Source organism: Anoplopoma fimbria, chromosome 19, assembly GCF_027596085.1.
Source record: "Anoplopoma fimbria isolate UVic2021 breed Golden Eagle Sablefish chromosome 19, Afim_UVic_2022, whole genome shotgun sequence".
Classification (NCBI taxonomy): domain Eukaryota; kingdom Metazoa; phylum Chordata; class Actinopteri; order Perciformes; family Anoplopomatidae; genus Anoplopoma; species Anoplopoma fimbria.
In genome coordinates, this window is record NC_072467.1 from 16,414,222 (window position 1) to 16,424,268 (window position 10,047).

Consider the following 10,047-nt stretch of genomic DNA (forward strand, 5'->3'; position numbering starts at 1 on the left):
TAAAGGATAAGAAATAACAGGGATATTGTATGTTAAGGGGAAAATAGATCCTGATTTCCTGAAAATACCGACCTTCCTACAACACAAACATCTTGCATGGGCTCCTTTGCATTTCTTGTTTAAATGTGTGTTGAAGCTGTAGCTGACAGGAAGTACACATGGACCAAAGCTGTTGCCCTAGCAACCGAACAGCAACACGAAGGCCTGCAGTCTATATATTTTTATAGATCAGGAAATTCAAGGTAAGGTCCCTCCTTCCTTTATTTGCATTGACGACTAGTTTAAAGCATCTTCCGTGCATCGTCACCTCTTTAGCCAAACTGGCCTCCTCTGTCTCCACGCTGCTCTCCTTTCAGAAGATGGGCAGGAAGCAGCACAAGTTGTTAGGGGGGGGGACACAGGTTGCTGCAGCAGGGTTTCATGTCACACACCTAAGGGGCCCCTCAGACCCCCCCTTGTTGGGGCTTCTATTTCAAGTGACTGATAAGAGATCTTTTTTTGTTCAATTATTCAGTTTTAGAGTATCAAACGCACTAAAAGCCTCCTGGGGCCAAACGGTGTCCATAAAGAGAAACGTTACACACTTACACATCCGAGGGACCTTGTGCCACCTGCACCCCAGCGTGAGAACACAGGTCACAGGTTATGGTGTTACACATGGAAGTGATGGAGAGGACAGGAGAGGAGGATGAGGAGGAGGATGAGGATGAGGGGGAGGAGGAGGGGTTATTATCAGCAGAACAGAACGGGGCCACGAAAGCAGTGACAAGCTGCCTTTCTTGTAAACTGCGTCAACGGCACACTGCGCGTAATCTCGGCGCGCGACCGCTGCGTCCACACAAGAAAAGACAAACACCGAAGTTGCCCGTGGAATGTGAAACGCTGCATATATTATGGCGAATCTTTTTCTCACACACACACACACACACACACACACACACACACACACACACACACACACACACACACACACACACACACACACACACACACACACACACACACACACACACACACACACACACACAGAGAGAGAGAGAGAGAGAGAGAGAGAAAGGCCGGAAGGCGACTCACAGTGGCCGACGTCAGGCTGCTGTCCGTGAGCGTGAGGTGGTGCGGCTCCCACCTCCGCAGGAACTTGGAGGTGAGGATCTTGCTAAGGAAGGTGCGGGGGTGCTTGACCACGCACACCTGGATGTCCCCCTCGTGCAGCAGCTTGTATCGCATCCCGCCGCTGCTGCAGTGGTGCAGGGACCTTTTGCACGGCCCCGCGCTCAGCTTGGCGGCGGTGTTGTTGTTGTTCCCCTCCGACATCTCCCCCAGCAGTGGCTTGTTCTCCTCGCACTGATAGAACTGGTTGTTGTGCAGCTCGTTGGTCCCGCCGCCGCCGCCGCCGTTGAAATCCATCGCTCGGTAGGTAATCCAGCAGTTTCTTGTTTTCCGAATGAGACTCTCGTGGGACGAGAGAGCGAGCGCGTTGAAGCGACGCGATGATCCTACATGTATAGAAAGAAATAGAAGTGGATGAGGTCGTCTGGATCGAGCTGGAGGGGGCTCCCTACCTACCGGCCGCTAGAACACGACCGAGTCCCCGTGGAGAGGGCCGAGACCGGCGCGGAAACCCGACAATCAGTGTTTTACGAAAGGATATCCAAGGTTTTTATGATACAGTGTAAATAATCCACCATTTTCCTCCGAGCACAATGCCCCATAAATTGTCTCCACGGTGCGCGTCTCGGCTCTACCTCCCCCCACCAGCAGCAGCAGCAGCAGCGAGCTATTCAATACGCTGGGACCATGGCCTTATCCATTCCGTCTTCCGCCGGTGCCGAACCCGAGTAATCCACAGCGAGAGACACGCGACGGGGGAGAAAAGAACGCGGACGGGCGCTGGGCTCCTGTAGGGGGGGTTCGTGGTCGTTGCAGACTCACTGGCACGGCTTCCCTTCTTTATTCAGTCTTTCTTTCTCTCTCTCTCTCTCTCTCTCTCTCTCTCTCCCTCTCTCTCTCTCGCTCTCTATCTCGGTGTAAAAAAAAAACAGTAAAAAAAAAAAAAAAAAGGAGCCAGCACTCCGGCAGGCGCCGCAGCCGATTGGTCCCCGCTCGTTCATGTGACACCGGACTGACGTCAATGGGGAGGCGAGCGGATGAGCCGTGTGTCTTTTTTCTGCGCTCGACTGTCTGCCGAGGGCGCACGCTCAAACCCCCCCCCCCCTTACCCCTCCTTCTCTCCGCCTCCCCCCCCCCCCCCCCACTTCCTCCACCCCCCCCCCCGCGTTTAAAACATCATGGAGGGACTTCTAGTGAATCCTCCTCCGTTTTCACTTTAGCTAGAATTTTTTTCCAGGGAAGCGTTGCATAGGAGATCTGATTGTCAGGACGTGGATCCATCAACATGTGGCTGAGTTTATTATGAGAGGGAGGAGCCGGTGACGTCACTAGGGTAGAGTTTACCAACCTCACGATGTGGACAGGTTAGAGATTTTGTTCTATATTGCTTCCATAACACGTATCCATTCAGAATATTGGAAAGACAACATTTATTTAACTACTTTGTCTATTTACATCTGTAGATTTATCCTAAATTCCCCAAAGTTACCATTAGATGATGCTCATTTGCATATTGAAACATAACATTTCAAAAAAACTTGTGATACTAAAAAAATATATATATATATATATTAATGTCAGTAATCAACCTGGGAAGTTTCATGGTGATATCTATTAATTAGTTATTTATTGTTTTACTCTATTCACCAAAATGTATTTGTTTTAACAATCATATCTTTAAAGGCTGATTTCTCTAAATGAGTATTTTCTCAGACTCTGAGTCAGAAATCTCCACTTCAGGAACACTTACATACACCAAACTTTACAGTTTAATTCCTATCTATACTCTGTAGGTTTTAAAGAGGGGCTTGTTCATAAATCATCCATAGCCTGATTTCTAAAGGCAATTAAACAATTTATTACTAAAATGGATGTTGACATCATTTTCTGATTTATGGAGTAACTTTTCTGTAAAACATATATTTGATTAGATAATGCCTTGTTTTAATATTTGAATTTGTAGTATAAAAAAAAAGAATGTAAGTTAGTAATCATATGGGAAGTTTCATGGCAATATCGATTAGTGACATGCTCCCCTTAAAGTGACGGTCCTTAAGATTTCAGTCCTTATTGATTTAGAGTTTTTGTTTCAGTGAAAATAAAGGTATTGTGCTCAGAGTGTATCCGTCTGGAGTCGTAGGTTGTGTCTGGAATTACATTTTAACATGTGTAACCATTTTTTGTCTGTATGCAATGGAGAAAAACTTTCATACAGTAATTTTTCAAGAGAATGTCGCCACAGACAGTTTGTAATACTGCTAATATATCAATTTTGCAATGCTTCTTCTTTGTGTTCTGTCTGACCCAGAGTTATTATAGCTAACTAAAAACAAAACTGATATAGAAATAAGCAGTGATGATGTTGTTAGAAACTGAAACAAAATAGGAGTGATGTCCTTTAAGAAAAACTCAAACTGAACTTAGACATTGTGCCTGTTTTTTTAAACTAATAAAATACACCGTTGTAAATTCATTTTACTTTCAGTATTGCCACCCAAAAAGGAGATGGCAGGAATTTGAGTGGATTTGTGTGACTGAACCGACTTGACCTGCTAAAAGATGGCAGTACAGTCCCTGACAAAAGTCTTGTCGCTTGGGTACAAGTTGACCTTAAGTGCCCCTCAAATATATTTGTAATCAATTTTTTTTTACAAGAAATGGCTAATTTCAATCCCAACAGCTTTTGAAATAATGTTTTGGTGCCAAACGAAACTGCTGAAAAGCATTCTAACGTTCACAGCTTGGTAAAGCACACTGAGTCAGTTTTTGCAAAGACAAAAGTCTTGTCGCCTTGTCATATGATGCACCCAATCCTAGATTACAGCCTCACCTGTGATCAATAATTGATCAATCAATTAGTGGGTGTGTATAAAAAGAACCCCAGCACACCAGACCTTCACATCAACTGCAACTTGACCTCTGACAACATGCCTAAGATTCACCCTGAGATCAAAGCGTTGATTATCAAGAGGCTGAAGACCAGATCCACTGCTGAGGTGGCTGACACCTTCAATGTGTCTCAGCGTCAAGTACAAAGAATAAGAAAAAGATTTGAAGAGATTGGAGATGTTTTTGACAAGCCCAGGTCCGGCAGACCCCGCAAGACAACTGCTCGGGAGGACCGTTTGTTGGCTCGAAAATCCAAGGCCAGCCCCTTTTCCACTGCAGCAGAGCTCCACCACGCCTGGTCACCTCAAGTCCCGTGTCAACCAGGACAGTTTGTAGAATTCTGTCTCGAAATGGCCTCCATGGTCGAATCAGTGCCCAGAAACCAGCACTAAACAAAAGGCAATTAAAAAAACGTGTGGCATTTGCCAAGGCCCATAGCCTGCTAAAAGGATGGACGCTGGAAAAGTGGCAGAAGGTGGATTTCTCAGATGAATCTTCGGTTGAATTACATCACAGCCGCCGCAAATATTGCAGGAGACCTACTGGAGTCCGCATGGATCCGAGATTCACCCAGAAAACAGTTAAGTTTGGTGGCGGAAAAATCATGGTCTGGGGTTACATCCAGTATGGGGGTGTGCGAGAGATTTGCAGGGTGGAAGGCAATATCAATAGCCTAAAATATCAAGAAGTATTAGCTACCTCTTACATTCCCAACCATACAAGGGGTCAAATTTTGCAGCAGGATGGTGCTCCATCGCATACTTCCATCTCTACATCAAAGTTCCTCAAGGCGAAGAAGATCAAGGTGCTCCAGGACTGGCCAGCCCAGTCACCAGACATGAACATCATTGAGCATGTCTGGGGTAGAATGAAAGAGGAAGCATGGAAGACGAAACCAAAGAATCTTGATGAACTCTGGGAGGCATGTAAGACTGCTTTCTTTGCTATTCCTGATGACTTCATCAATAAATTGTATGAATCATTGTCGAACCGCATGGATGCAGTCCTTCAAGCTCATGGAAGTCATACAAGATATTAAATATGGATCTCACAGCACCACTACTTAATTCACTGATGTTATGCAACATATTTTTGTATTTGAAGTAAATTATTTGTTCAATTTTCACATTACTCTCTGTAGGCGACAAAACTTTTGTCTTGCCAAAATCTGACCTTTCTGTGTTCATTAAATGATCAATCTTTCTTCAGTGAAGCAAATTTATTTTAGTATATTAAACATAATTTGGGAGGGTTTTAGCTTTCATATGAGCCATTTCTAAAACCAATGGATAAATTAAAAGTCAGGTTATAAGCTGTTGTTTCTACAAAATGGATAAGTGACAAGACTTTTGTCAGGGACTGTATTCTGCAATTCACATTCTTCACATAGGACACTAATGAGGCGCCTAGATTAAATATTGTCATTATGGCCATTCCTACACAGTTAGCCCTAACAAAAACAAACTAAAACTAAATCTTTAAAACTAAAACCTTTCTGAAATACTGACTGAAAAACTTGCAAACACTCTGAAACAAATCCAAACTAAACTAACATGAAATCAGAAAGTCAAACTATTATAACCTCGGTTTGAACACAGTTTTTTGTTTTTTTTCCCATCCCTTGACCTTTTCTCTATGTGTGTGTTCATCATGATCATATTGTATTGTGTATTGAATATCACAGCCTCTAGATGCCATTAGCTGGCTCACTAGTCTTCATGAGAAACTAAATTCCACCAGATCAGGTTTGGACTCAGCCAGGAGTTCCGGTACAGAGAGAGAAGCACACCTCGCCACACCTCTGCTGTGATTTATTGCCTTTGTCATGGATACTTCAGCAGGGCGGATGTTGAACAATAAAGGCCCTGAAGTCATGCCTTCCAGTCAAAGAACCATCCCAACACTCTCAGTCACTTCTGAATCAGCCAATGCTTACATTCTCATCTAATCAGAAACATAAGCCGGCCAGAGACAGTTCTCTTGCTAAATTAAAAGCTGGTTTCAGGCAAACAAGGATATGATTTGATTTAGGACATGAAATATACATAACCCTTTTTTACCAATGAAAAGGGTTATGTATATTTATCGTATCTGAAACGTCGCAGTGAAGTAAAAAAGAACAGTGTGACCCAGCAGGTCAATCTGTCACTGTTGTGTCCAGGTGCTTCGAACTGAAGAAGCAGGCAGTTCAGAAATGTAGCTTATTGATGAAATATCCAACAACATATTATGGTAACCTGAAGGAAATGTGTGTCGTGATTGCGTAGTATTGGTATCAAAGGATTGCCAGAGGCTACTTGCCAAAAAAGACCCAGGAACTAAAATGTTCTGTCCAATGTGAAGAAATCGTCTGATAAATCGCGTTGTCGCTTACATGTGACCATCTACAACCCTGACTACGGCTCCTCTCCCACAGACAAAAACCCACTTACACCCACTAACTTCTGGCTTTGTCTTCATTGGGAAAGGTTACAGTCAGCATTTATTCCAGACGGTACAAAGTACTCTGCAGTCTAGTCACAGATTTTTTTTTTTGCTCCAGTTTCTATCGACAGTGATGGAAACTTGATACGGTTGTTGAGATGCTTTTTTTGTGTTGAAAGGAATATATGATAAATGAAATCAACAGGGATTTGGACAATTATTGTAATTTATTGACGTACTAAAAATCTAATTGATATATTCTCCTCAAAGCAAAACTTATGAAAACTCACTGTTCCAACAATTACCAACTCAACCAAAACAAAGTCTTACTTCGCGAAGTTAGATATGAAAAGAAACAGCTGTTATATGCGCTCCGTGAATCTACCAGACTCCATTGACAGAAACAGTAGTTTTACCTTGCTGATTGTTGTAAAGCACACTTCATTCACACTTCATTCACAACCCAAAACAACAGACGAAACCTCAGTTGCTCTCCCGGAGGCTTTATTTCCCCGTTAACGTTTTGGAGGAGTTATTCCTGTTCCGGTGTGAGGGTCCAAGGACGGACGATGTCATATGCTGTACAGATTGTAAAGACCTCTGAGGCAAATCTGGGATTTGTGATATTGGGCTTTACAAATAAAATTGAATTGAACTGAAAATTGAAGTCATTCAAACTCAACAGAAATAAGAAAACGTCTTTGTTGGTCTTTTCACTGTTCTAATAGTCACTTTCTCTGGTCAAGAGTTTGAAAGAGAGACTGAATAGGTAACAGATATAAAAAAATAAGTAACTACTGTAACACTTTACCTGTTTATTAAATATGTTTTCTGGCATGTTGTGCGTTGCAATTGGGGAGGAGTCTATTGCCTATTTTATGTAATTGTTAAGCAGCTTTACTGGTGTTTACAAACTAGCATATACTTTTTCCAACAAAATTAGTGTGTTATGCAGACAATAGAGATACAAATCTTGTTTATTCAGAAAAATATAAGATTCTGAGATATTTTTTCCTCAAGTGAATGCATTAGGCCCTGATTAGACAGAGCGCACTTTAGCACCTTGAAAAGCATGAGTTGACAAAAATTCACCTCAGAGCAGAAAAGCACCTAATGTCATTAATATTTTTTGATCATCATGGTGACTTTTGCTGGATACCTGGAGCTACTGTGTATGACTTTACCACCGTAGTTACATGGTTGGAACCAGAAACAGCAGGAGGCAAATTAGTGTGGTACTTGAGATTTTGGTTAAGTTATTTTCATTAATTCTTCTATTTACTATTAGGTAGCGTTCACCTCATGGTTTGTGTTAAGCTAATGTTAGAACTCATAAGGTGGTTGCCTAGCAACAATTGCAAGCAGTCGTTGCAAATGGCTAAAATGCTGATCGTGCAACAGATAGACAGTGCAGGGAGGAAAAATGTAAGAAGCACTTAATAAATGCAGTCTATCTGCCGTCTAGTCAAAGGAAGCACATACGGTCAAATCCTTGATACAGTTGTTACACAAGTTTGTGATTTTTCACAGCAGACATTTTTATCATGGCTCTCTTCTATTTAAGTGTCCTAGTAAACCAGGACAGTTAAAACAGTGAGCCAGCATGAGCCATACCAGGAAACCTGAAACTGAAGCAGCTAAATGGAATTCAGCCATCATTCATTTTATTATTTACACCTGTGTTTTTCCTCCTTTGACAGGTCAAAATGTCTTCTCTGTGAAGGGGGCCTATTCCAGCTTCTTCTACTACTAATAATTATGATGAATAATGATAACTGGACTCCAATCTCATTCCAAAGTTTCTACAGTAGTTGGTCTATGTTTTCAAACATCAGTAACTTTAGAGATTAGAGGGTGAAGGTTCATTCAATTTAATTCAATCTGCTTCCTGGTTTTGTGCCAGTTTTATAGGGACTATTTGCTTGGTATAAATGATTTATCAAAGTGTCCAAAGTGAAAAGCTGTGCACCTCAGACTAAATTCCATTTACCTCCATTGTATTGAGTTGTTGGCAGTAAACTCAGATGGGTATATAAAAACCTGGAAAATTTGAATCCCCCAAAACAACCTGAAAAGTACACTCCAGGTGACTTTTGGCAGGATATCATCTGCCAAAAGCGGATGTAAAAAATCTTGAATGCCTCGGAGGAATGAAGCAGAGGGAGCAAGGCTTTAGAAACATAGGTGAGTGTTAGGCCACAGCAGTCTGTACTGAATGTACCTGACGGGAACAGAGGCTTTGCAGCGTCCCATCTCAAGGGTCCCCACTCCCAACAACAACAACCACCTTGGTGTGAGCTCTGAGCTGTCCACATGTCCCCACCCGGGATGCCCCGCAGTCGACCCAAAGCCTCTTTTTATTCCGTTCTGCCCACAATCCCCCATCAGCTGCAACAGCAGCCAGTCACCCAGGTCTCTCAAGCCAAGAATTGTTCTGGAGACAAGTTACGACACGCCGAGGCAGCCCATTTGCTATTGTGTCAACAGCCAGTGAAGGCCAAAGGAGAAAGAAATAAGTGCACCAAGAATGTAATGTGTCATAGAACCAGACTGATGAGCTGATTTGGCAATGATGAAAATTATTTTGTGAGATATCGGACGGTATTAAATCAGTGCCGGAAATCCAAAATTTGATGAGGAAAAATGGAAGAGTAGACGCACACTAAATAATTCCACCCATGCAATGAGACCTCTACAATATTAATTCAAAATCTTGATGAAATTCCGTATGAAATATGAATCAGCTATACAGATATGAGGAAAAAAATGGTATTATGGATGGACATATGCTCTGTCAGTCACACAGTCTGTCAGTTTTTTGTCTTTGCACGATCAAAACTGCATTTTTATTTTATTTTGTGTTATTTCAATTCCCCCTCCCCCACACACACCAGTTCACAGGACCCAGGTTAGCTGGAATCAGGGAGCGGTCACGATAGTCGCTCACTTGAACTGATTTAGCTCCATCCTGGTCATGCTAGGTAGCCCTGTAAATTAATCTCCTGTCTAGACTTCTCCTGACTAACACGCGATTTTTCAATTTCCACTGAACACATGTTTAACGTGTGCATGTGTTAGAACTACACATATGGCATTGTGTGCTCATTTTCAGCATACATTATTCAGGAGCACTTTTGCAGAAACACAACATGGTGTGGAGAATAGTATTTTGAATGCTGTCTAACTGAAATAACACTATATTATATATTATATATGGATGTTTGATGAAGGCATGAACTGCTGGAGGGAACACAGGGAGAATTCTAGAGCTTGTAAGTGGGACCATCCATCCTGTGAATCCATCTCTATCACTTCAATCTATTAATAGCATCAAATCATAGAAACCCAACATGAGCAAGAACTGGGACACCAGTGGCCAGAAAAAACTGTCCTTTTTACGGGTAGAAGCCTGGGGCAACACCTGGCTCTGGGATGGGGGCCATCTGCCTCAGCCAGTTGGGTTGAAAGAGAGAGACAGCAACAACAATAATAGTATAACAGCTGTAATAATAATAGAAAAAGGATAAATACATATAATAGCAGTGGTGAATATAATCGTAATAGAAGTGTGATTACTGCTACTAATAATAGCATCAGTAATAATGGAATGATAAAAGCAGTAAC

General features: G+C 42.2%; 1 protein-coding gene across 1 annotated transcript in view; it reads right to left on the reverse strand.

Moving 5' to 3' along the window:
- cmip (c-Maf inducing protein) overlaps positions 1 to 1,988 on the reverse strand; it is a 45,243-nt gene extending 43,255 nt beyond the window's left edge. Inside the window, exon 1 of the mRNA XM_054619709.1 lies at positions 1,075 to 1,988. Coding sequence (XP_054475684.1) covers positions 1,075 to 1,407 — 333 coding nt within the window. The 5' untranslated portion in view covers positions 1,408 to 1,988. The remainder of the gene's footprint in view (positions 1 to 1,074) is intronic.
- Positions 1,989 to 10,047: the final 8,059 nt, after the last annotated feature.